General features: G+C 47.4%; 1 protein-coding gene across 3 annotated transcripts; it reads right to left on the reverse strand.

Annotated features, from left to right (window-relative positions):
- Nucleotides 1-3,072: 3,072 nt before the first annotated feature.
- LOC105042792 (myosin-1) lies at nucleotides 3,073-27,855 on the reverse strand (the record flags this gene model as incomplete). Of its 3 annotated transcripts, none has more annotated exon segments than XM_073256591.1 (11): nucleotides 3,073-3,211; nucleotides 3,328-3,431; nucleotides 21,020-21,104; nucleotides 21,185-21,198; nucleotides 21,328-21,391; nucleotides 21,626-21,791; nucleotides 24,017-24,044; nucleotides 24,153-24,303; nucleotides 24,398-24,541; nucleotides 24,630-24,728; nucleotides 26,863-27,855. In XM_073256591.1, coding segments are annotated over 11 exon segments (1,414 nt in total), but the record flags the coding sequence as incomplete, so codon positions are not given.

Below are 27,855 nucleotides of genomic sequence, written 5' to 3' on the forward strand. Positions count from 1 at the left end.
TTGATGGAAAAAATTGAAAATATTTCAATCTATTGAAAAGAGTTTCAATGTTGTAATAGAGATCACAAATGACTCGCTACCAAACAGAATAAACTTATGGGTCACACACAAAAGGAGTTTAAAACTGATCAAATAGTTGGAATCCAAAATTATCAATATGATTGATAATTGGATTAATTTATAATTATTATAAATAGCAAGGACTTAATTTAAAGGTTAGCAAGTTTGAGGAAGGATAATGTGCAAATGTTGCATGTCTTAATTTACTTGGATCAAATTAATTCAAACTGAATCAAATAGGAATTTGGGTTCAATTAAATTTGGATCAAGGCTTAAATCAAATTGGACTTACGTGACATGCAACTAAATGAGTTTGGACGCATTAGGTATGTGACACCTTAGTCTAGCCTAATTGATTTTGACTTGTCTTAGACCAGTCAACATTATCCACACCCTAGGGTTTCTTAAATGAAACCCTAGGTGCCACAAGAGGGAGCAAATGGGGCACCACATCTAAGGTTTGTGAAACCCTAGCCACCCAAGCCAAACATGCAAGTTTGTTGGCTGATTTAGGTGGGGCGGCAACATGGGATTTTCTCCCTAGAGTCCTAGCCGTTAGGGACTCTTTTGGATGATTTATTTCTAAGAAAACTAGGGGCACCTCCTTAGTATTTGTGCCTATAAATATGTGGCCAAACCCTAAGGGTTTATGAGTTCCCATGCTCCACAAGATTCCCTTTGCTCCTAGGTTGCCCCCCCTCTTCCTCTTCCTCTCTTCTCCACATCCCAGGGCCTCTCTTTCTTCTTAGTGTTGCTGAAATCAGATTTCAGCAAAGGAGTTCTTGAAGAAGCCCTAGTCCTGCTACATTTTTCAAAGAGTTGAGAAGGATCTTCTATCAAGCAGGGTTCCGCAAGGGAGCTAGCACCCGAAGAGCCAGATCGTTGCAGATCAGCCCTCCGACTCTGTGTGATATCCATAAAGGCCGAGCACTTGCGTGGCTATGAAAAAGGAACAAATCCATGATCATCAGTTGCGGTGTTCACCTACCCGTGCAAAGGTATAATAGAAAAGTTTTTTCTTATTATTATTCTATTCCTTTTTCTTCTATGTATATTGGGGTTTTAATTATAGGTTTTCTCTTTCACATGATGGGTTGGATAGTTTTGATTCCACTGCATGTTAAATAGATTAGATCTATTTTTCTTCTCTACCAACTCTATTAATTAATAGGATTAATTAAATTCATGTGATGTTTTATTTTAATTAATTTGATTAATTAAAATATATGCGAGAAACCTAAAAGATCCTTCAGTACTATGATTTTTTTTTTGAGGTTTGGCGGTTGGGGTGGGCTACGCAACCTGCCCTTGCTCTTAGAGGCTTATCGGAGCAAGTCCAGGGTTGGCCACGGTAGTAATAGTAACATTTTTTTGTAGATACCCATCCAATCACCTTTGAAACTCAAATATTTAAAAATAAGAAATTTAACATGTGTCTCTTTGTGTTTAATTTCTCCCTGTAAGAAGGAAAAAAAATTTGATTTCCACTATAATGATCGAAGACAACTATCATAACACCAATGAGTATATTCTAAAAAAAAAAGAAAATTCGTTGATTGATAAATAATTCCCATTACATATGTTTCAGGGAGGTCCCATTAGTTAATATATTTTTGCTGTCTAATTGATGAAAAAAATTCTGAACTGGGGTATTATCTAGAAAGTGCTGATATAAAATGTAAATTAGAGGCTCAAAGTTAGCAAAAGTTACAAGGCATAATCTTAAGATCTGATACAGCTTAGAAGATACATTTTATGTTCTATATTTCACATTTCTTTATGCATAGGGAATGGAATGGCTGACAGTTGTTCCGTTATTAGAATCAATTTGTTGAGAACTTTTATAAGTCAAGAAAACATAATCACAAAGGTTTTAAGAAAACATAGATCAACTAAAGGGGTTCTTATTGTAAACAGTACAAAGGTTTATATACCAATATCTTTGAAATCATTTCCTGGGGCCATGAAGAATTGTGGGCCATGTGGTTTACTGTCCATGGTATAAGAAGGAACCTTGGCTCCATTATCTACTAAGGTTTTCAAATCTAGACATATCAGCTATCATGGAGGGTGGATGAGACTGAGAGGAACCAATATCTCGGTTTATCTCGGCCTACATGGTAAGTACAAAAATATGGAGGGAACCGAGATTTTCCAAGATCTTGGCCAATATATTCATATCGAGATATTGATATTGCAATCCACATAATAAATCCAGATTAAGAACTATATTTAGGTATTGATTCCAATATTTATTTATTAAAGATATATTTATGGAATAAAAAACAGCGATTAAGAATATCAGCCAATATGAATATACTATATTGGCGACATTTGATTTTATTAGTTTATCTGTGGCAAGATAGAAGGGCCAAGATTCTTAGATATATTATTTTGGGAGGTGCCCAAAACTGATAGAAACCAAGATCTCTAGATATCTTGCCAGAGATAAGCACTTTTTGGTAAGGGAGGGAGGGGCCAGATAGTGAGAGAGAAAAAATACATAAAACAAAAGATAGGGAAAGATGATGGGCCCCACATACAGTTTCCTTGGTTAGCAAGCAAACTAAGTATGGCAAGGTGATTAGAAAAATTGGATATAGATGGTATTTTGTGAAAGTAGTAAAGGGAGAAAATAAAATGGATGAACAAAATGGCATGGGGATTCTGCCTTTAGTAGTAGCGTAGATATCAATTCCATTATAATCTAAAGAGTCTGAGGTAGACCAAAGAAGAAACAAGAAACATGGATGGAAGCACGGTGGAAAAACTTCAATAGATACAAGAAAATCAAGAATTATGAGCAAAGAAGATGAAGAATGAAAAGGAAAGAAATTGATTCCACATTTTGTATAGCATGAGTAAAGAAATAGAAAAAGAACAAAAAAGTAATCGAAAGAGATTCAAAAGTAGAATCTTAAACATCAATCTTTTAAATGGGAAAACTCTACGGAGAACAAACACCCAAATTTAATCTTTTAAATTAATCATAATACACATGAAAGACTTTACCTTCATCTGCAACAACTTCAACATGGTTTTCATTATCAATCACAGTAAAAGATATGTTGCCCAACCATAGAACTGCTGCTAGCATTGCAAATACACTATCCTGATCCTCTTTGCTGATATGAACAATATTCATAGCTTCCTGGAAACAGTTAATGTTTCTGAGTATGAGAACAATAATTATGAAGACCAGTAAAAAAAACATCTTTATTAATAAAGAAATGATTCATGAATTTGAGAGACAATCAGAAGATATACCAGCACAGTACGAAACCTTTCAGCATCATCAACTCCCACAATAGAATAGCAATTGCTCTGCTTCAGATATTTGTATTCATCTGCTTTTCTCAAATTTAGTTTCTCTGTTCTCAAAAAGAAAAGCAGTTTATCAGGTATGAAGTGAGAATAAGAATAAACAATAGAACCGTAGATTATACAAGTACATATGTGTATCAAGAGATTCAAGACAAATAATTTACAAAGCATAAAACTTATGAATAATGTAGCCCATATAGTAAAAGGCCATATTCCCAGGAAGACAAGTGTCAAAAGGCTAATAAAACTTACATTGGTAAACACACAACAATGACTAAAATTTATAGGTTTAACTCACCTAAAATGGACATAAAGGAATCATGATTGAACAAATATTTCAGAGAAGCAAGCATGCAGGATGGTAATGATTAATGAAGCAATACTAGTGTATGTATTTTACTATGACTAGTTAAGCAATGATGACAACAAAAACAAACATCGCACACCATGTGCCAACAGTTCCCCCAGGCTTAGTTATCTCATGGATCAAGCAAGCATAGAACAGAAATGGGCACAAAGAAGAATTAAAGAAATCATCATTGGAGAAATCTACCTTTTACGATAAAGGGGACCATCATATTATAGTGTCAGTATGCAATACAATATAAAAAGATTTGGCACGCCGAGTGCTGGTACAATATGGTACAGCATATCAGTTCGGTACTTGTACAAGATGGTATACCTGGTACAATATGGTACCAACCAGTAAGGCAAACTTTGAGGCATGCAGTATGGTATTGATTAAAGAAGCAAGAAAGTGATATGGATTTGATGGTGACTAGGTAAGCAAATGATGTCAAAAAAATTCACATCATTTACTGATGTTTGCCTAGAATTAGTTGTCTCATAATGCAAGCATAGAAAGTTTGGAGGGTTAGATGTTTGTTCACGATCTCTGATCACCATGAGGAATAATCGATTCATTGAGAATTTATTGACTAAGCTTAATATATTCATTAGGAACGCTTCTTTTAATAGCTTCTGTTGGTAACTGATTAACTACTAAAGACATGCATCTATCTTAATTTATCTCTGCATGAATAACATGAATGCTCATGCTGGCATTCTTAAAAGAAGACAACTTATAATGGTGAATAAGTGAAAAAGATAAGCTACAGATGGTCTATTACAGTCACAAAACAAATAAAACATAACTTCCGTCTGCATAAAGAACCCCCCGCTCAGAGTTGTCCCATGAAAGAATGAATTGGGTTGGCATCAAGTGGTTCTCAATTGTAGAATATAGTTCAAATTCAGAAACAGTCTGAATTGAGTGTCAAAACCAAAATGAAGCTCTGACCATCTGTCAAAGAAAAAAGAATGAATTGATCTTGTAGGAGTCCAAAGAAATTCTTCAATTTCTTCCCAAAGCAAGCTTTGTTCATCTGCTTCTCAAGCTCCTTGAATAGCCAAGACATTGAAGAAGATCCAAGAAAGGCATTCCGGGAATAAAAAAGTAAGAAAGCAAGGGTGCCAACAATGGAAAGTGTTGGTGCAAAAATCCGCTTGCGCCGGAGAAGCTGGAGTCGAGGGAGTCGCGGTCGCCGTCGGGACCTGCAAAAGAAGTCTAAACCGGAGGTGGGGGTGCTCCGGCAAGACCCTCCGACGCTCAAGTCAGTTCTCTGTCTCAACAAGAATGGAGTGCTCGAACGGAAATTTTAGCAGAGTTTCTAGGTAAAAAACGAGAGCTTATCGAATAACGTATCTGGGGCCTCCTTTTATAGGCGAAAGGGGGCAGCAGACTGATAGCGATATCCGTAACCGTCTGGCGGTGGGCTGCCCAGAGTCAGGCGGAGTTTGTTGCGAGGAGTAGTGGAGTGGGATCGTGGCCATCGCCGGGACGTGCCACGTGGAGTCTGTTGCGGGTAATGGGACGGCGTCCGTTGTCGCGACTTGCCAGGAGGTGGGAGGAATCGCGCGGTATCCGTCGCGGGGAGTGGAGCAGAATCGTGGCCATTATGGTGATCTGCCAGGGAGTGATGGAGCCGCGCGGAATCCGTCACAGGAGGTGGAGCAGTGTCGTGACTGTCACTACGGCCTGCCAGGGAGTGATGGAGCCGCGCGAAATCCGTCGCAGGAGGTGGAGCAGCATCGTGGCCGTTACTGCGGCTTGCCAAGGAGTGATGGAGCTGCACGGAATCTGTTGCAGGAGGTGGAGAAGGGTCGTGGCTGTTGCTGCGGCCTACCAGTGGGCCCAGGCTTGTCGGCCGAAGTCCGGGGAGAGGCAGCTAGCCACCCGTCTGAGAGGAGCTCGGAGTCCGGCTCCCGTAGGAGTCCGGATGAAGTCTTCTTGCAGCCGGAGTTGGGGACGAGACCCGGTTCCCGTAGGAGCCCGGGTAGAGTCTTCCTGCAATTTAAGTCAGGTGCGAAGTCTGGCTCCCGTAGGAGTCCGGACGGAGTCTTCCCGTAGTCAGAGCTGGGGACGGAGCCCGGCTCCCATGGGAGTCCGAGTGAAGTCTTCCGGCAGTTGAGGTCGGGGACGAAGCCCGACTTCTGTAGGAGTCCGGACTACGTCTGCCTGTAGCTGGAATCGGAGATGTGATTTGGCTCCCGTAGGAGTCCGGATGAAGCCCACCTATAATCAAGGTCAGGGGCGAAGTTCGGCTCCCGTAGGAATCCGGACAAAGCTTACCAGCGGTTGAAGTTGGTGACAGAGCCCGGCTCCCGTAGGAGTCCGGGCGGAGTCTGCTTTGCGGTTGAGGTCGGTGGCGGAGCCCGACTCCCGTAGGAGTCCGGACGAGGTCCGTCTGCAGCCGGAGTCTTCCTGCAATTAAAGTCAAGGGCGAAGTCTGGCTCCCGTAGGAGTCCGGACGGAACCTGCTTTGCAGTTGAAGTTGGGGGCAGAGCCCGGCTCCCGTAGGAGTCCGGGCGGAGTCCGCTTTGCAGTTGAAGTCGGCGGCGGAGCCCGACTCCCGTAGGAGTACGGGCGGAATCTGCTTTGCAGTTGAAGTCGGTGGCGGAGCCCGGCTCCCGTAGGAGTCCGGACGAGGTCTGCTTTGCAGTTGAAGTCGGTGGCGGCGCCCGGCTCTCGTAGGAGTCCGGACGAGGTCCGTCTGCAGCCGGAGTCTTCCTGTAATTAAAGTCAGGGGCGAAGTCCGGCTCCCATAGGAATCCGGACGAAACTTACCAGCGGTTGAAGTTGGTGACGGAGCCTGGCTCCCGTAGGAGTCCGGGCGGAGTCTGCTTTGCAGTTGAAGTCGGTGGCGGAGCCCGGCTCCCGTAGGAGTCCGGGCGGAGTCTGCTTTGCAGTTGAAGTCGGCGGCGGAGCCCGGCTCCCATAGGAGTCCGAGCGGAATCTGCTTTGCAGTTGAAGTTGGGGGCGGAGCCCGGCTCCCGTAGGAGTCCGGGCGGAGTCCGCTTTGCAGTTGAAGTCGGCGGCGGAGCCCGGCTCCCGTAGGAGTCCGGGCGGAATCCGCTTTGCAGTTGAAGTCGGCGGCGGAGCCCGGCTCCCATAGGAGTCCGGGCGGAATCTGCTTTGCAGTTGAAGTCGGTGGCGGAGCCCAGCTCCCGTAGGAGTCCGGACGAGGTCTGCTTTACAGTTGAAGTCGGTGGCGGAGCCCGGCTCCCGTAGGAGTCCGGACGAGGTCCGTCTGCAGCCGGAGTCTTCCTGCAATTAAAGTCAGGGACGAAGTCCGGCTCCCGTAGGAATCCGGACGAAGCTTACCAGCAGTTGAAGTTGGTGACGGAGTCCGACTCCCGTAGGAGTCCGGGCGGAGTCTGCTTTGCAGTTGAAGTCGGCGGCGGAGCCCGGCCCCCGTAGGAGTCCGGGCGGAGTCTGCTTTGCAGTTGAAGTCGGCGGCGGAGCCCGGCTCCCATAGGAGTCCGGGCGGAATTTGCTTTGTAGTTGAAGTTGGGGGCGGAGCCCGGCTCCCGTAGGAGTCCGGGTGGAGTCCGCTTTGCAGTTGAAGTCGGCGGCGGAGCCCGGCTCCCGTAGGAGTCCGGGCGGAATCTGCTTTGCAGTTGAAGTTGGGGGCGGAGCCCGGCTCTCGTAGGAGTTCGGGCGGAGTCCGCTTTGCAGTTGAAGTCGGTGGAGGAGCCCGGCTCCCGTAGGAGTCCGGACGAGGTCCGTCTGTAGTCGGAGTCTTCCTGCAATTAAAGTCAGGGGCGAAGTCCGGCTCCCGTAGGAATCCGGACGAAGCTTACCAGCGGTTGAAGTTGGTGACGGAGCCCGACTCCCGTAGGAGTCCGGACGGAGTCTGCTTTGCAGTTGAAGTCGGCGGCGGAGCCCGGCTCCCGTAGGAGTCCGGGCGGAATCTACTTTGCAGTTGAAGTCGGTGGCGGAGCCCGGCTCCCATAGGAGTCTGGACGAGGTCTGCTTTGCAGTTGAAGTCGGTGGCGGAGCCCGGCTCCCGTAGGAGTCCGGACGAGGTCGGTCTGCAGCCGGAGTCTTCCTGCAATTAAAGTCAGGGGCGAAGTCCAGCTCCCGTAGAAATCCGTTCGGTGACAGAGCCCGGCTCCCGTAGGAGTCCGGGCGGAGTCTGCTTTGCAGTTGAAGTCGGTGGCGTAGCCCGGCTCCCGTAGGAGTCCGGGCGGAGTCTGCTTTGCAGTTGAAGTCGGTGGCGTAGCCCTGCTCCCGTAGGAGTCCGGGCGGAGTCTGCTTTGCAGTTGAAGTCGGCGGCGGAGCCTGACTCCCGTAGGAGTCCGGGCGGAATCTGCTTTGCAGTTGAAGTTGGGGGCTGAGCCCGGCTCCCGTAGGAGTCCGGGCGGAGTCTGCTTTGCAGTTGAAGTCGGCGGCGGAGCCCGGCTCCCGTAGGAGTCCGGGCAGAATCTGCTTTGCAGTTGAAGTTTGGGGCGGAGCCCGGCTCCCGTAGGAGTCCGGGCGGAGTCCGCTTTGCAGTTGAAGTCGGTGGCGGAGCCCGGCTCCCGTAGGAGTCCGGACGAGGTCCGTCTGCAGCCGGAGTCTTCCTGCAATTAAAGTCAGGGGCGAAGTCCGGCTCTCGTAACAATCCAGACGAAGCTTACCAGCGGTTGAAGTTGGTGACGGAGCCCGGCTCCCGTAGGAGTCCGGGCGGAGTCTGCTTTGCAGTTGAAGTCGGTGGCGGAGCCTGGCTCCCGTAGGAGTCCGGACGAGGTCTGCTTTGCAGTTGAAGTCGGAGTCGGGGACGACTCGTGAGGATTAATCCCGTTGAGAACTTCGGCTGAGGGTATTTTATACCCAACACCAGTCCCCCTACTTCCGAGTTTGAATTTCGAATGGAGGAAGTACAGAGAGGTTCGCACAGCCGAAGTTATACCCTTGAACCCCGTGCACTACCGCCTCCAGATATTTTGGCATTAAATGCGCGCGTGCTGGAGCCTTTTCGAATCGGGGTGATACGGAAGGACCCTTCGAAATCCCCGCTGGTACACTGGCCCATGCACGGCGCAGTAATGGTTCTGCCAACCGTCAGCCGCTTTTAGCCGTCTGTCGTGGCGAGTGGGACACATGTCGAGCGCAGGCCGGTCTGGGGGGATTCGCGATCATTATGGCTCCGGATCCCAGGGTCTATTTAAACCTGCCTTTCCGCCTTTAGGGACCCTACTCCGCCTGAGAGTTCCATCAGCATTCGCCCCTTCTTCGAGAGTCCCGATTCTTCTTGGCATCTTCTTGGGCCATAGGCGTTCTTCGAATCGTCCCTTTCCTCGCCCCTCTGCATCCCTCAGGGCGATCTAGGTTAGTCTCAAAACCTCCGTCCTTCTTCTTGCCATTTAGGGGCCTTTTCTTCACCATTTTCTTCTATCGTATTTCTCCGAGTTAGTCTCCTGTGACCTCTCGTCCTTTGTCCCGTCTGTCTTCTTCGGGATCCTTAGAGTCTTCATTCGAAGTTATTTGAAATGTCTTCCAGCTCTTCCGCTTCCAGCGGTTCCGGGAGCTCTTCCTCCTCAACCCCTCAAGTCCCTCGATCTATAGATGAACCCGAATCTGGGGCTGGGCTTCGCCTGATTTTTCTGCCGGGCGCCATTCCGTGTTCCCTGACTCCGAATGAACTCCTTCTGATAAGGGTTCAGTATGGAGTTCCTCCGGAGTACGACCTGGAGCTGCCTGGCCCCTCCGACCGGGCTAGCACTCCTCCATCCGATCGTTTTTGCCTGTACCAGGAGGCGTTCCGTGCCGGGCTCCGGCTTCCGCTTCCATCCTATGTTGTCGCCCTCTTCCGCTTCTTAGATATCTCTTTGGCTTCAGTTGCTCCGAATTCTTTTAGGTTTTTGATAGGGTTTCTCTCCCTTTGCCACGTAGTCGAGGTCCAGCCGTCCCTCTCTCTGTTTAGACATTTCTATACCTTCAAGCGTCATCCTTCGGCGAATGACTGGTGGTACTTCTCCCCTCAGTTTGGCAAGAAGGGGTTGCTGAAAGGTGCCCCCTCTTCGATCCACAACTGGAAGGAGAAATACCTCTTCGTCCACTGCCCGACCCTGAGGCTGGGCCTGCCCTCTTGGGGCTCTCTGAGGGATTCTGTCCGCCGGGCCCCCAGCCTGGGGGAGGACGACCTCCAGGCTGTCCGGAAGCTTCTCGCTTATTCCGCTCCTTCCCTTCCCAACCTTCTGAGGGAGCAATTTTTGTTCAACATCGGCCTGAGCCCCCAGGATCCTGCGAGTACTTCATCTTTTCCTTTCTCTTCTTTTCTTCTGTCCTTCTTTTTCTTTCTTTTTCTTCTCTCTGCTTCTCTTTTTTTTTTTTTTTTGCGTGCTACTCCTTCCTTTTTCACTCCATTATCGATTTCTAATTTTCGATTGATTAATTGATTTGATTTTTTTTTTTTTAAAGAATGGATGCCGAAGCAGTACGGATGCTTGCCAGGGGCCTCAAGGCCCACAAAAAAAGGGTGCCGCGGCCTCCGGATCGGCAAAGAGGGCCAGGGCGGAGGAGTCGAGCTTGGCCGCACCCGTCCAGACGGCTCCAGCGATCGACGTTCCCTCGGACGCCGAACCCATGGTCCCCCGGGCTTCTTCGAGGAGTCCGCCGACTGGGGCTCCCACTTCGGAGGTCCGCTCCATGGAGGCGCCCGTAGTCGAGAGGGGGAAGAGAAGGAAGTCGGTGGCCCGCAGGGTGAGTAGCCGCCGAGCCGCCGCTGACGAGTCCCTCGGTTCCGAAGAGGAGCCGGGGTATCCCTTCAATGACAGGGACTTGATCAGGCGGTTGATCGACGGCTGCATCCTGCTTGAAGTCGTCGAGAGGATCGACCGCGTCGATCCTGAGCAGCGGGTTTGGGACTCCCTAGGGTCCTTCCTCGAGGTAAACAAATCTTCATTTAACCGACTATTCGATCCTTGTCCTGATCCCCTTGTCGCCCTTGCAGATTGGGCACCAGCTCCTCGCCAATATCGAGGCGACGAACCGGGCGAGGGATGCCATCCAGGTGGAGGAGCGTTGCCGGACCGAGGCTGCTCGCCTCAAAGAAAAGGCAGCCGAAGTAGTCGCCTTCCAAGAGACCCTGGAAAGAGAGAAACAAGCCCGGGAGGAGGAGAAGCAGACCTTGGAGGAGACGGTGAGAAAGGCGGAGGCCGAGGTCGCCAATTTGGCTGAGCAGATTCCAGTCCTGGTCTCGGAGGCCAGGGTTCTTGCGGTAGAGGAGTTCAAGACCTCCGCGGAGATGAGGGACCTGAATGTCCAATTCGGCCAGGAGGCGTTCATAAAGGGGTTCGAGCTCTGCCAGGAGAAAGTGGCCAGAAAATTTTCGGAGTTCGACCTCAGCTTCCTGGGTGAGGAGTCTGAAGATGAGGCCGGTCCCTCTCCTGCCGCCACTGCTGCCGCAGCCCCCCCTCCAGGGACACCGAGCTCTCCAACCCCTGTTTCTGAGGTCTGAGACCTCCGACCTTGTATCTTTCTTTTACTGCTGTTTTTCTTTTACTTTTTGTCTTCAAGAATCATTCAATCAATAAAGTTGGATTTCTTGTCGTGGATGGCTTCTCCTGCATTCCTTTCTTCTCTCTGCTTTTCTTTCTGTGATGAGACGCGTCTTGACGCTTTTGTCTCCCAATGGCAGTGCCCTGCCGAAGCGCTTCTCCTGCCCCTGGGGATCCCGCTGAAGTCCGCGATCCGGCGGCTGAGGAAGGAAGTTCTTCACTTGACAAAAGGGGCGAAGAAGACGGAAGGCGAGCTTCGCAGGTTGAGAGAGGGTCATTCTGAAGCCACCGCGGAGGCCATCCGCTTTCGGAATCTCCACGTGAAGGGGATCATGGAGTATGGCCGGAGGAAGGCGGACTTCGCGAAGGAGCTTGAGGAATACAAGAAGAGCGCCAGCGACCGAATTTGGGCTCAAGCTGCCAAGATTAGTGCTCTCAGGGTGGAACTGTCGGCTGCGAAGGAGAGGATCGGCCAGCTGGAAGGGAGTTCGTCCCGGCTCTTGGCTCGGGCCGACGACGACCGGGAGTGGTCGAAGAGAGTCTCCGACCTTCAGCAGCAGCTTCAGGACGCCGAGGTGACCTACGACGTGCATCGGGCCGGTTGGCGTAGGCAGGTGGATGAATATAAAGGGAGACTCAGGGTGGCGGCCGACGAAGTCGCCCGTCTTCAGAGGCAGCTGGCTGACAGGGCTCAGCTTACTTCTGCTCGGGACTCTGATGAACTCCAGTCCCTAAGAGGAACCGTTGAAGGAATTTCTGTCGCCCTTGGGGAAAGGACGGCCAAGCTGCAGCAATTGAAGATCCAGCTGGCATACGAGCAGCAGGCCATCACGGACGCGGAGGCGGAATCTGAGATCCTGAGAAAGAGGCATCGAGAGGCGGAGACCGAAAGCCAGCGACTTCGTCGGGCACTCCAGGACGCGCTGCTGAAAAGGAGAGAGCTAGAAGAAGAAGTTGAGAATCTAAGGCAGTCCTGGATGGGTGGAGCAGATAATTCTAGGTCGGAAGGAGCAGAGCTTCCCTAGGGCTCTTTTTGGCCTTCTGCCTTTTCATGTATATATTTTCTCTTTTGTTGTTTTGTCTCGCTTTTGTCGTTTTGCTTTTCCTCCCTTGGCCTTCTGGGCTTCGTGGTGTAAATTTCGCAAATGGAATGAAAAGGAGATTTTGTGTTACCTCGTCTGCATATTGTATTAAATTATCGTCCGCCGAACTTCTCTTATCATTCGACTTGTCCGACGTTGACGTCGTTTGGAGGTGCCCAGTCGTCGATGCGCTGGTTTGCTTTCCTTGTCGTTCGTGGCCGTAGGCTCGAGCTTGGTGGTCCGAACTCCGCATTACTTCGGAGGCGTCGCTGTCTTCTTGACCTGTGTCGAGAGCCTTCTTAGAGGCCGGGGGTGTTTGATAGGAACTTCCCATCTTTGTTGAGACGAGGTTCCTTAGGACTTTGGTGTGGTTTGTCCATCTGTTTCCGACGTAGCTCGTCGCTCTTCCTCTTTAATTTTTCTCCTCTTTTCAGAGTGAGGGCCCTCCCCTTGCTTTTTGCGGGGTTGCGTAGAAGTGTGAAGGTGCCGCTGAGGGGCCTTTCCCCTTCATCCGATCTTGTCGAGCGGCCGGGTTTCGTCACCGTCAGGACGAGGTTCTCCTCCTGTTCCTAACGGGGCCGCGGGGGCACATAAGGGCCATTGCAAGGGTCTCTCCCTCCATCCGGTCTAAAAGAACCGGGCCTTCGACTTTGCTCATGTCAGGACGAGGTTCTCCTCCTGTTCCCGACGTGGCTGCGAGGGCACATTAGGGCGTTGTAAGGCCTCTCCCCCCATCCGGTCTAGAAGAACCGGGCCTTTGACTTTGCTCATGTCAGGACGAGGTTCTCCTCCTGTTCCTGACATAGCTGTGGGGGCGCATTAGGGCGTTGTAAGGCCTCTCCCCCCATCCGGTCTAAAAGAACCGGGCCTTTGACTTTGCTCATGTCAGGACAAGGTTCTCCTCCTGTTCCTGACATGGCTGTGGGGGCGCATTAAGGCGTTGTAAGGCCTCTCCCCCCATCTGGTCTAAAAGAACCGGGCCTTTGACTTTGCTCATGTCAGGACGAGGTTCTCCTCCTGTTCCTGACATGGCTGTGGGGGCGCATTAGGGCGTTGTAAGACCTCTCCCCCCATCCGGTCTAAAAGAACCGGGCCTTTGACTTTGCTCATGTCAGGACGAGGTTCTCCTCCTGTTCCTGACATGGCTGTGGGGGCGCATTAGGACGTTGTAAGGCCTCTCCCCCCATCCGGTCTAAAAGAACCGGACCTTTGACTTTGCTCATATCAGGACGAGGTTCTCCTCCTGTTCCTGACATGGCTGTGGGGGCGCATTAAGGCGTTGTAAGGCCTCTCCCCCAATCCGATCTCAAGATAATCGGACTTTCGTTTTAGTTATATTAGGATGAGGTTCTCCTCCCGTTCCTAACATAAATTTGTTTTAATTGTTTGAGGGGGTTAGTGCAAATATCCTCACCATAAGCGGGGGGAGCATGGCGGAGTTCTTCGATCCGCCGGTTCATCTCTTGGAGTCTCCGGTCCAGGAAATCCTCTCGACTTCGGGTCTCGAGGGTCCTCTGGCAGAATGGGGGCGGGGATCTTCCAGGGGTGGAGTCGTGATCCGATTGAGGGCTCTCCACCCTCGGGTTCGTCTTCTCAGGAAAGACGGGACGGCCGGCCCAAGTGGCCCGCCCCACCGCTGGATTATGGTGTTCAGGTGACACCCTTTCCAAGCGCACTGACGCCTGCGGCTGCTGTTGCTGCTGCATGGCCTGCACAGCTTCAGTGAGGCCCCTGACCTGCTGCGCTAGCAGATCAAACTGCTCCGCGCCGACCGCCGTCGTCGGAGGAGGAGGAGGTTGGGAAACAGGAGGTGAGGCCGGAGCCTAAGATCTGGCCACGGAGGCCGTGGATCGTCGCGTGGACGCCTTGCGGGGAGGCATTGAGCAAAGACCAAGTGGAGGAAGGAGGAGAGGACGTCGAAAAAGACGCCCGGGGGCGGTCCCGTTGAGCGCTCCTTTAAGAACAAGGATACTGTGAAGACACAGCCCCTTCCTCTAGCGCCAATCCTGTTGGTGCAAAAATCCGCTTGCGCCGGAGAAGCTGGAGTCGAGGGAGTCGCGGTCGCCGCCAGGACCTGCAAAAGAAGTCTAAACCGGAGGTGGGGGTGCTCCGGCAAGACCCTTCGACGCTCAAGTCAGTTCTCTGCCTCAACAAGAATGGAGTGCTTGAACGGAAATTTTAGCAGAGTTTCTAGGTAAAAAACGAGAGCTTATCGAATAACGTATCTGGGGCCTCCTTTTATAGGCGAAAGGGGGTAGCAGACTGATAGCGATATCCGTAACCGTCTGGTGGTGGGCTGCCCAGAGTCAGGCGGAGTTTGTTGCGAGGAGTAGTGGAGTGGGATCGTGGCCACCGTCGGGACGTGCCACGTGGAGTCTGTTGCGGGTAGTGGGACGGCGTCCGTTGTTGTGACTTGCCAGGAGGTGGGAGGAATCGCGCGGTATCCATCGCGGGGAGTGGAGCAGAATCATGGCCATTATGGCGATCTGCTAGGGAGTGATGGAGCCGCGCGGAATCCGTCGCAGGAGGTGGAGCAGTGTCGTGGCTGTCACTGCGGCCTGCCAGGGAGTGATGGAGCCGCGCGGAATCTATCGCAGGAGGTGGAGCAGCGTCGTGGCCGTTACCGCGGCCTGCCAGGGAGTGATGGAGCCGCACGGAATCTGTTGCAGGAGGTGGAGCAGGGTCGTGGCTGTTGCTGCGGCCTACCAGTGGGCCCAGGCTTGTCGGTCGAAGTCCGGGGAGAGGCAGCTAGCCACCCGTCTGAGAGAAGCTCGGAGTCCGGCTCCCGTAGGAGTCCGGATGAAGTCTTCTTGCAGCCGAAGTTGGGGACGAGACCCGGTTCCCGTAGGAGCCCGGGTAGAGTCTTCCTGCAATTTAAGTCAGGTGTGAAGTCCGGTTCCCGTAGGAGTCCGGACGGAGTCTTCCCGTAGTCAGAGCTGGGGACGGAGCCCGGCTCCCATGGGAGTCCAGGTGAAGTCTTCCGGCAGTTGAGGTCGGGGACGAAGCCCGGCTTCTGTAGGAGTCCGGACTAAGTCTGCCTGTAGCTGGAGTCGGAGATGTGATTTGGCTCCCGTAGGAGTCCGAATGAAGCCCACCTGCAATCAAGCTCAGGGGCGAAGTCCTGCTCCCGTAAGAATCCGGACGAAGCTTACCAGCGGTTGAAGTTGGTGACGGAGCCCGGCTCCCGTAGGAGTCCGGACGGAGTCTGCTTTGCGATTGAGGTCGGTGGCGGAGTCCGGCTCCCGTAGGAGTCCGGACGAGGTCCGTCTGCAGCCGAAGTCTTCCTGCAATTAAAGTCAGGGGCGAAGTCCGGCTCCCGTAGGAGTCCGGACGGAACCTGCTTTGCAGTTGAAGTTGGGGGCGGAGCCCGGCTCCCGTAGGAGTCCGGGCGGAGTCCGCTTTGCAGTTGAAGTCGGCGACGGAGTCCGGCTCCCGTAGGAGTCCGGGCGGAATCTGCTTTGCAGTTGAAGTCGGTGGCGGAGTCCGGCTCCCGTAGGAGTCCGGACGAGGTCTGCTTTGCAGTTGAAGTCGGTGGCGGCGCCCGGCTCCCGTAGGAGTCCGGACGAGGTCCGTCTGTAGCCGGAGTCTTCCTGCAATTAAAGTCAGGGGCGAAGTCCGGCTCCTGTAGGAATCCGGACGAAGCTTACCAACGGTTGAAGTTGGTGACGGAGCCCGACTCCCGTAGGAGTCCGAGCGGAGTCTGCTTTGCAGTTGAAGTCGGTGGCGGAGCCCGGCTCCCGTAGGAGTCCGGGCGGAGTCTGCTTTGCAGTTGAAGTTGAGGGTGGAGCCCGGCTCCCGTAGGAGTCCGGGCGGAGTCCGCTTTGCAGTTGAAGTCGACGACGGAGCCCGGCTCCCGTAGGAGTCCGGGCGGAATCCGCTTTGCAGTTGAAGTCGGCGGCGGAGCCCGGCTTCCGTAGGAGTCCAGGCAGAATCTGCTTTGCAGTTGAAGTCGGTGGCGGAGCCCGGCTCCCGTAGGAGTCCGGACGAGGTCTGCTTTGCAGTTGAAGTCGGTGGCGGAGCCCGGCTCCCGTAGGAGTCCGGACGAGGTCCGTCTGCAGCCGGAGTCTTCCTGCAATTAAAGTCAGGAGCGAAGTCCGGCTCCCATAGGAATCCGGACGAAGCTTACCAGCGGTTGAAGTTGGTGACGGAGCCCGGCTCCCGTAGGAGTCCGGGCGGAGTCTGCTTTGCAGTTGAAGTCGGTGGCGGAGCCCGGCTCCCGTAGGAGTCCGGACGGAGTCTGCTTTGCAGTTGAAGTCGGCGACGGAGCCCGGCTCCCGTAGGAGTCCGGGCGGAATTTGCTTTGCAGTTAAAGTTGAGGGCGGAGCCTGGCTCCCGTAGGAGTCTGGGCGGAGTCCGCTTTGCAGTTGAAGTCGGCGGCGGAGCCCGGCTCCCGTAGGAGTCCGAGCGGAATCTGCTTTGCAGTTGAAGTTGGGGGCGGAGCCCGGCTCCCGTAGGAGTCCGGGCGGAGTCCGCTTTGCAGTTGAAGTCGGTGGCGGAGCCCGGCTCTCGTAGGAGTCCGGACGAGGTCCGTTTGCAGCCGGAGTCTTCCTGCAATTAAAGTCAGTGGCGAAGTCCGGCTCCCGTAGGAATCTGGACGAAGCTTACCAGCGGTTGAAGTTGGTGACGGAGCCCGGCTCCCGTAGGAGTCCGGGCGGAGTCTGCTTTGCAGTTGAAGTCGGCGGCGGAGCCCGGCTCCCGTAGGAGTTCGGGCGGAATCTGCTTTGCAGTTGAAGTCGGTAGCGGAGCCCGGCTCCCGTAGGAGTTCGGACGAGGTCTGCTTTGCAGTTGAAGTCGGCGGCGGAGCCCGGCTCCCTTAGGAGTCCGGACGAGGTCCGTCTGCAGCCGGAGTCTTCCTGCAATTAAAGTCAGGAACGAAGTCCGGCTCCCGTAGGAATCTGGACGAAGCTTACCAGTGGTTGAAGTTGGTGACGGAGCCCGGCTCCCGTAGGAGTCCGGGCGGAGTCTGCTTTGCAGTTGAAGTCGGTGGCAGAGCCCGGCTCCCGTAGGAGTCCGGGCGGAGTCTGCTTTGCAGTTGAAGTCGGTGGCGGAGCCCGGCTCCCGTAGGAGTCCGGGCGGAATCTGCTTGGCAGTTGAAGTTGGGGGTGAAGCCCGGCTCCCGTAGGAGTCCGGGCGGAGTCCGCTTTGCAGTTGAAGTCGGCGGTGGAGCCCGGCTCCCGTAGGAGTCCGGGTGGAATCTGCTTTGCAGTTGAAGTTGGGGGCGGAGCCCGGCTCCCGTAGGAGTCCAGGCGGAGTCCGCTTTGCAGTTGAAGTCGGTGGCGGAGCCCGGCTCCCCTAGGAGTCCGGACGAGGTCCGTCTGCAGCCGGAGTCTTCCTGCAATTAAAGTCAGGGGCGAAGTCCGGCTCCTGTAGGAATCCGGACGAAGCTTACCAGCGGTTGAAGTTGGTGACAGAGCCCGGCTCCCGTAGGAGTCCGGGCGAAGTCTGCTTTGCAGTTGAAGTCGGTGGCGGAGCCCGGCTCCCGTAGGAGTCCGGACGAGGTCTGCTTTGCAGTTGAAGTCGGAGTCGAGGACGACTCGTGAGGATTAATCCCGTTGAGAACTTCGGCTGAGGGTATTTTATACCCAACAGAAAGGGTAGATATATAGATTAGCTCCAGTAAGAAAAATACTTCAGTTTGCTTGTTTGTGGAACTTTAGGAGTCAAAACAATCAACTAGCTGATACAATGCTGATAGTTCAGTGCTTAGCAATAAAGAAAGTACAAGAAAACAAATTGGGCATGACAGAAATAAGAATGTTAACATGGATGTGAGGTAAAAATAGGAAGGATATGTTAAGTAATGAATATATCAGCGAAGCTATAAGAGTTGCAAAAATTAAGCATAAAGTGATTGAGATGATCTAGACATATATGACGAAGATCTAGACAAGCTCCTATAAGGAGGTACTTTACTTTGTGTTGAAGGTTGTAAAAAAATAAGAGGAAGACCTAAATTAGCATGGATGTTGCAAGGATATAGAGAAACTTGGAATAACATCAGATATGACCTAGATAGAAATACTTGGTGAATTAGAATCCATTATATTGCGATCAGTTGATGCTAAAAAGAGAATAAATTTAAAGAAGAGAGGCAAATCAAAAGAGCTTTCAGATATACTTAACCATAATAGATGTTGTCTAACATGAAGAAACCAGTGTAAAGAGTAAACTTGATAAGTAATTTGTAAACCACATAAAAAACCTACTAAAGGAAACAATGAAGTGGGGTAGAGGATGATAAAAAGGGAAACTACATAGGTTGATAGAGTAAAGGGGATTTGAACAAAAAGTGAATCAGGTTAAATCAAATTGGTTTCTGGAATCTTCTCTGACCACCATGAAATTGAACATTGGATTCAAATAGCTGGAAATGGTTGGTAGAGGCTGCGGGGCCCTTCCAATACCAATCTTAGTACAGGATAAATGGATGGGATTGAATAATACAAATTAAAAGGCTAGTTTCAGTCACTAATTAACAATATATCAGTGGCTTAGAGCATGCTTTAGATCCCACTTTTCCAACAATGAGTGGATAACAAATGAGCAGACTCAGAACAGCCTTGAAAATCGCATCAAAACAGGCATCATCAGCACTCTAGCATTAGTCCCAATGCCAAGATCCCATCCACTGGTTAAATAAACAGTTGATACTTGATAGCTTTAATCCCTGAACTGGCCTCAGAAGCCCTTGCATAATGGTTCTGAATCTGGGCTCCGACACCATGTGTTGGAATAGCATGTGTTAGAATGAAATGAATCCCATTTGGCCATCCAGTCACACCCAAATGAGAAGCAAACATGAGGGTTGCAACATGTACAGATTTTGGAGACACATATACATGCACATGCTAATACATTGGACAGAATCACTTCATGTACAGCAAACTGTCAAACAAGTTATACAAAATGTATGCTATCTATTTCTAATATAATAAAAAAAAGTTAAAATATACACAAAGAAGCATGTTATGAGCATTGATACATAACATACAGCTCAAACGATTTCATGAAGAAAAAGTGACAACAAAAAAATTCATGATAAAGTGTAGCAAGTAAAAGGTGCTTAACGCATTAAAGATTCGGAAACACAAGCATTTTCCAGCAGAATAAGCCCCAAGTAAAGCATGTGGCAATCAGGATCACGGTATCACAGGATCAGGCTCACTATGATCCCCTCTATCAAATGGTATGGATTAGTCGTGCATATCAGCAGTTTTAACTAGTCCTCCAATTACAACTCAGGTTAGTTGTCTCCAGTGAGCTTAAATATATCAATCTTGAGCAACCCTAATTCTAGGAATCTGTCGTAAGGATTTTAGAAGTCACTAGCACCACCCAGTTCCTAACTAAAGCTTCCAAAATCTCAAGAAAACCACCCACAGAAAGCACTGATCATTTAGAATTTTTTCCTTCTAGTCCTTTAAACTTTTTAGATGTTAAAGCTTGTTAATAGGGGAACCAATGAGAAAAAAATTAACAAATCTAGTCATCACAAAATGCATTCTAAATCACCAAGATTACAAACCAAAGATGCCAATATTCTTATGTCTGGCAGTGTGGCTAATGCCAAAATCTCAAAAGAGATAACCATGGACCTAATATCCACAAAATACAGAAAACAATGTGATCCAGAGCTTCCAAAGTTCACATAGAAAGCAAGGTCATCTTTCAAGAATCCCCAAACAAGTGAAATCCATTCTCTATATCATTCCAATTCAGCTAGTTCGATAGTCAATATCCTGACTCTTTTTCTTTCTTCAAATTTATGGGAATGAAAATAAAAATCTTAAGGATGAGTGTGTCCCTTGAAGATGCCTAGAAATAACTCATAAAAGAAGGCCAAGTGAAAATGCTTCACGGAAGCCACCACTGGATCTTAAAAAAAGAAAGAGAAACTCTATTACACTTTCACCAACTTCAAGTTTTATAGATGAAGTTCAGGGAAATATGACAGCAGAAGATCCTCTTAAATTGACTAACCATAAGAATGACCAAGAGAAGTTATAAGCCTATGAGTTTTCGACTCCTTGACCATTACTGGTAACTTATTGAAAGCCCAGAAGCATTGTGTGCAGTAGGAAGGCACATTATTGTACTTGTGGATGGGCAGTTATCAGGCAAAGTACAGGATTGCCAATCACCCTCTAGGGCTCTACCTAATTTTTTCTGACCCAGCTAAAACCCCAAATACACATACAATTTTAAGAACTACATAGCAAAAGCACCAGAAAATACAATAGGTCATGTGCATGTTACAAAATGCAAAGACCACAAGTTAACAGTACACATTGCATTCAGCTTGCAAGCCAAATGCATCAAACATATGACCACAACAATCTACAGATTTTTTTTTTTTTTTGTGGGGTGGGGGGGGGGGGGTGTGCAGGGGGAAGTGAAGTTATATTGGACAATCAATGCATTAGAATGTTGTATGTTTATATATTACCAAGCAAGGCTATTTTGGACATGTAAATCAAGGTTACTCAGTTTTTATAAGTTTACAGAGATTGATCACTTCTAGTTGGGTCATTATAAAAGATAATTGTTCTCATTAAAAGATATTTAATCTGATATCCCCCATTCCTTTAAGTGAAAATTTTGAATATGTCATGACTATATTTTCAACTTGAAATAATCACCGATATTTATAGAAGACAGTCAGATGGACATCAAAAGAACTGCACCAAACATAGATATGAAGGGGAAATGAATGAATGGACATGACATACCTCTAAGAGATAATGAAGCACCAGCACAGAGTTGATAAAAGATATGATATGATCGTTCTCCAATGGCACATTGAACCACTCTTGACTGGAAGCAGTATAAAAAATTTAAAATACATCACGGGACAGAGCAAAAAACTAGTAAATCACACCAGGCAGATAAAGTACCTTCTCAAGTAAAACTGTCCACACATAAAAGTTGAGCAGGCAGAAACAAAACAAGGGTGCAGCAATCAAGGTCAGTTTGGAAAAATAATGGAAGAATATATAATGCGCAAGCAAAGAAAGTGATTCAAAGTAAATCTCCTTACATGTTTGAATCTTGGCACCAGAAATTTTCCCAGTTGTACTGAAATGAATTTCAATCAGCTTTCCCTGGCATTATATACAAGGATTTAATGGAAATATATAAAATCATTTTAACTTTTCATGTGAATGTTCTGCACATAGAAACAGGTAATTTAAATATTTATGAAGAGGCAGATTTCAGAAACCATCTACCTTATTCAAATCTAAATAATTAAGGTCAATTCAAGGATTGGAATAGAACATTACAGAATACAGATGATGACTCCCGAGATGAAAAATCATCAGAACTAAATAACTTACAAAGCGACTGGAATTGTCATTTCTTGACGTTTTTGCATTGCCAAATGCTTCTAGTATAGGGTTTGTCTGCAAGATTTCATATTCTATACCATTACCCCCTCCTACAGCAGCCAAATATTGCATTGCAATCTTTGCTGTTTCAGTTTTTCCTGCTCCACTCTCACCGCTAGAAAGAAGACCATGGTTAGTGAATTAAGTAGACAAGGATTTGCTTCATTAATTTCAATTCTGAACTTGAAATATTTAAAAAAACCAGGTAAAGAAATGAACGAATATAACAGATTTTCAAAATTAAAATATGAAAATTATTTATTAGTCAAAATAAAACATAATAATACAATTGGCATGTATTCTTACTCTTTCACATATTTTCCTCCCTACTTTAACTGCAGAAAATAGAAAGAACTCCTTAATAATAATAATAATAACAACAACAATAATAATAACAATAATAAACAAAAGCACTTTCATAATCTTTTATAAAGTTTATTTTATAGAATTCCGTACCGGGCCAAACTAGCCGATACACCCCGTACTGAGCCGGACCGGTGGGGAACCGGGACTGTTCGGCCAAGAGAAACGGTACACCAAAGAAGGGAGAGGGAAAGAGAGGAAGAGAGAGAGGAGGGGAGGGAGACATGACATGATGCCGCCGGAGGCCGGTGGTGGCCTGCTGAGGCTATCTGAGGGCCGCAGAGGCCTCCGTAGCTCGGCATCACCCGATAAGGCATTTAATCAAGCCAAAAAGAGAGAAAGAGGGAGAGCGACATACCAGAGAGGCGCAGCTAGCGGAGGGGCTGTTGAAGTTTGTCGGGTGGTCACCATGGCCACTGGGCAGCAGAAACTATGCGGACGGAGCCACGACTGTGAAATAGGGGCGATCGCCCCTATTCACACGTGGACTTCTTTTTAAAAATGAAAATGAACAAAGCGCAAATCCATTGCTAGCTTCATTATAATCGGGATTTTTAAAGGAAAAATCTAATGAAACAGGGGTGATCGGCTCTGTTTCACGCTCCCAATGTCGGAGGCCACGATTGCGCCATCCGACGGCCACGGCGGCCAGTCGAAGGCCCTCTGGTGGCTTTCCCTCCCTCCTTTTCTTTCCCTACCCCCCTCTCTCTCTATCTCTCTCTCTCTCGACTAAGTGGCGGATGAAGCGGAAGCCTTGCAGCCCTCCAAGCACGTCAGCGGCCCGCCTGTGGCCACCGGCAATGTCTCCTCCAGCCACTGCCTCCCCCCTTCTCCCTCCCCCTCTTCTCTTTCTCTCTTTTCCTCGTCCCAGTTTGCCTCTTCTCCTCTGTGTCACCTCATGCCAGTCCGGTCCAGTATAGACCCGTACCGATCTATACCACCAGCCGGTCGACACGGGCTCCGATATCGAGTCCGCGAATTTGAGTTTATTCTGCTATAAATATAATTTTAATTCCACAAGGATCTCGTGGCTTTATCATGGCCAATCTCAGAGTAAAAAAATAAAGTAACTAAGAGCATCCATTAAGTCACAATGCTGACAATCTAAATTTAATATCAAACAAGCATATTTGATGGCCAAATATTCCATGTGTAACCCATATGGGTCAGCTATACATTTTGAGCAGCTTCTATGTTCATGAATGTCTTAATCTTTGCATCTAGGATGCACCACACAACAATCAGTGATAGGTCACAATCTCCTCCTATAGCTGTAAGACAGAAACTCATAAAAAAATTTGAAATAAGGTTCAAGTTGTTATTATTTCAAGAGCTGAACAAGAAATATAAATTCTGAAATGAAAAATCAATTAGATATTCAAACCACCTGTGAATAAATGACTGACAGAAAATATTACAAATTTACAGTGTCCTGACTTATAATTTGTATTGGCCAACGGATTTTTCCATCAAAGATGATGAAGTGTCGGCAATTTTTATCATCTTTTTTTATATTATTCAACAACTCCAATCACATACAGATAGAATTTCTTCTACTCGGTGTCTAGGAAAGAAAACTCTGAAGGCACAAAAATGAGCAAAAGATAACATTTCAATTGTGCAAAACACAGCCAACAACAAAACAGAAAGAGCATCTGTTTCCTGTTTGCCACTTTAGTTCCTAATGAGCTGCTTATTTTTCTGAGTCTGCCCACTCTTTCAGTGATTTGAAAAGCATGACTCTGTTTTTCTTTTTGATATATTGCTAAATTTGACATGATGCATACATACAAAAAAGTTCACCCATTCACTTGAAACAAACATCATTTTATATATGTTATAATAGCATTTACTCTTACAAAAAGCAATAGAAAAAGGAGAACGCAGAAAATGCACTCTTTATTTAAAGAATACTGTAAAAGGAACTGCATGAGCATGACCTGCATTTATCAAAGAACTGGATAAAGAACTACCAACCTTATAATAATCGATTGATTGACTTCATCTGCAATTAAAACAACCAAAATCTAAGTCAAAGCTCAAGGCAGCTAAATATGCTAGATAAATTAAATGCTGCATTTGTGAAACAAATTGCATACTTGAGATAAATTACCTCTTATCATTTCACGAATGGCTGTATCAGCTATTGCATAAACATGCGGATTGTCCACAGCTTTTCGCCTATATGCTTCAATATAATCATTTCCATAAAGATGTACTTCTTTAAATGGATTGATAGCAACCAAAACGGGCCCTGCTTTAGTCTAAGTTGCAAGATGACAAGATTTTGTGTTAAGAAAATTTATAATGATAAATCTTTCAAGTCTATAGGGAGCATGACTTGATGAAAATACTCACATATATACTATCTTGGGAATATCTATATTGTAGGTTGTATAATACTGATGGTTCATTTAAATAACTGAGTTGCATAAGATCATCTGCACCATCAAGAATTTCAGGGTTGGCAGGTAACAGACTATCAGTGCTCAGCCTTAAAACCTGAAAAATGCAAATTTATATGACAAGCTGGAATATTGTATACGGGAAAAGACAAAGGTTCCTTAATATTGGGATTAGAAAATCTTACTTCACCCTCAGGAAGAGATAAAACAGATTCCGCCCCAGAAGTTGACAGTATCTTCCCTAATGCCCAATCACCATTCGTACACTGGCACCAAGCTTGAACCTTCTGAAACAATAAACTTCAAAATGTAGGTCTTCAAATCAATAGATAGTATGTTGATCATACCATACCAACAGCAGCAATTAATTTGGGGAAAAGGTATTTAATATTGCAGGAATCTAAATATAAATACTAAACAAGAAACCAGCATAAGTAACTGCAATTTCCAGAAGCCATTTGCTTGGTAGAAAAGATCATACAAGATTGTATATAGCAATTGACAATACATGCTGCTTTATTTAAACAAACAAATTCGTAACAACAAATTTGCCCATTGAAGACATTCAGAAGTTATAAGTATAAACGTTTATAAAGTATGAGAAAGAGACTTAGTTGCATCCAAGGTTTTAAATCCCATGAAACAAAGCAGTCCCGATTTTCCAATGGAACAGGACGCACCGTCGTCCAACCCCATCTTGATACTTGGGATAGAGGATGTCCCAAGATATCCTGATTGGAATGCTGGGATGCTAACGGAATGGCCCTATCCCGACACATAGGATAGTACCCCGTCCCAGTGTCCTGCAGGACATCCCGCTGGGATCTGAATCCTTGCTTGCATCAACTCTAAGTATGACCACTTAATCATATCATGTGGGGGATATGATAAGATTTTTAAGATAGTGATAAAAATGCAAGAGCTTATGTAGCATAAAACTTGACAATACCAATTCTTAGGAACCAGAATCATCAGCTCAAGCAAGGATAATTGGATTACAAAATAATCAAATGTAACCTTTAAATTCATATCCAGCTGTCACATTACCAAAAACAGTCCTCAAGAAACTTGTGCAGGAAACTGATGCACAGCAATGACAAGACAATAAATGGAATAGCACGGCAACATTGATGTGCAGAACAAATAAAAAGCTCTTGAATATAGAAAGCCTTAAGCAGAAATTTCTTCTGCCCGGATGCTCTAAGCTATGATGCCAAAGTTAGGATTAAGGCCATATACATCTGGTTGTAAAAGAAATATATTAGTATATGCACTGTCCTATTGTCAGAAAAGCTGCAGCTCTATCTACAGCTTGCTTCAGGAAAATTTGGACATGGGCATGGATTGAACAGCCTGATCAACATCATTCTCAAAGTATGGATCACAGTAGCTACTGAACAAACTGAGTGGTTCTCATGTTGTCTATAAATGAACTTTTAGACTTAGGATAATACCTAATGTAATTGGAAGGGTGAGACCTCAAATCAACTGCTAAAAGATCAAGAGGTCTTGAACTCAGAAGCATATAGAAATACCGCTAGGCAACTGGTCTCATAGATGTGAAAATAAGAGCACCAAAACCCAAAGAAATCAGAACTATCTTTGATGAGGATTTCTTGCAAATAGTGGGCATAATCGTTAGAGATAGGAAATATCATCTTAAGGCAACATTCCATTTTCTTATTATCAGCAAGGAGGTGGGGATTTGATATACTGAAGAACTAATCCCAAAATAATCCCCCGAAGATTCACTTTTTTGACAGAATGGAAACGCTAAGTATTACTACATGAGCGAAGGCTAACAGTTAAAAGAAGACAAAAAATTCCACAGTAGAACCCTCGATGACAAGGCTAACACAACACTGGAGATACGGACGGATCACCGTGCATGGCTTGCAAGGTAGAAGCCTACTAATGGATCCTTAGATTGAAGTTGGATGGATAGCCATGGTTCCCAGCACAATGTGCTAAAGCTAAAAATGTGACTCCATTAGAAAGAAAGTAGAGCAAATAAAAAAAGTTACAGAAAAAGTTCCACATTAAGAAAACTGATACAACCCATGAGGCGATGGAGCCAATCTATATCAATGACACAGTGACGAATACGAGGAAGAGTCGAATGGACAATCGGACAAATTAAAAAAGGTTGGTCCCAAATCTAGCTAATTAAGTTAAAAATAAATTTCCCAATCTCAATGGAAGCACATAAATATAAGTAGAAATTGTTACTCAAAATTGATTAAAAAAAAAATCCCATCTTTAGCCATTTACTACGAGACCTATCCATGCTCCTGAATTTTTTGTCCTTTTCTTAATAATAAAACACGTGTTCAGAGAATAATGGAACAATGGTGTAAATTTAATTCTTACAAGCGGAATTAACAAAACCATAGATGTAAAAAAGAACCAAAGACTTACCTTCTTCGCGCCATAAGAACTGGTATCGCTCCACCTAGACTCAATTGTGGACAGAGAAACCGCAGGCAACCGAGAACTCACATCCTCAGATGAAGCATCTTCCTCTCCTTCGAAAGATCTCTCCTCCCTGGAAGCCGTCCTCGAACTGTACGGCGAGTCATCATTCACCTCGAGACTCCCCGTGTCCTCTTCTTCCAAAGGAGCAACATTTGTCTTCGACTCCTTCGACTCGTTCTTGTCGCCGGCTTCCTTCATGGATGAAGACTTGGAGGAAGGCGAGCCTCCGGCGTTTCTAAAACCTTGGGACAGCGATTTCGTGGACTGGAGCGGGAGCGTGGAGCGGGATTTCACCCTAGATCTCTCCGGCTTGGACTTCTTCAAGCTCGGTGCCCTTCGGGACCGCATTTCAACGGACGCCATTCGATCGGACGATCCCAATCTCTTCCCTCCCTGATCCCAAACCCTAGGTAACTTCCACGATCGATCTTCCCAATTCTTACGAATTCTTGCCGTGTTCTACTACTCTTCCCTCAAGATTCTTATCTTCAAACCCCAGAACAAATTCAAAAAACAAAAGAAAATCCAACAATAGATAAACGTGGACGATCTCCCTATCTAAATCACCACCACGAAGTGAAAAAATCCTTTAAAAGAAAAAAAAAAAAAACCAATATTTGATGTTGAGGACGGTGAGAAAACGGGAAAAAAAAAAAATCAAGAAAAATTTAATGAGCAGATTGGAAAAAAGAAGGAATTGGGAGGGATTAAAGGGGATGGGCGATGGAGGAGAGAGAAGGAAAAGGCGCGTGGAGAGAAAGGAAACAAGAAACGGCCTTCGTTTCCACTTCTACTGTGTTTTCCTTCTATAAAAAAAAATGATTTATGGATCGAACCGAGATGGAGTAATAAAAATAATAATAATTCGTTTGGTAGAGAAAGCTGAGGCTCGTCGACGGTCGTTACAGCCTCAGCATTTTTTATGAAAGGTTTTAT

The sequence above is a fragment of the Elaeis guineensis genome, chromosome 4, assembly GCF_000442705.2.
Source record: "Elaeis guineensis isolate ETL-2024a chromosome 4, EG11, whole genome shotgun sequence".
In the NCBI taxonomy this organism is placed as follows: Eukaryota; Viridiplantae; Streptophyta; class Magnoliopsida; order Arecales; family Arecaceae; genus Elaeis; species Elaeis guineensis.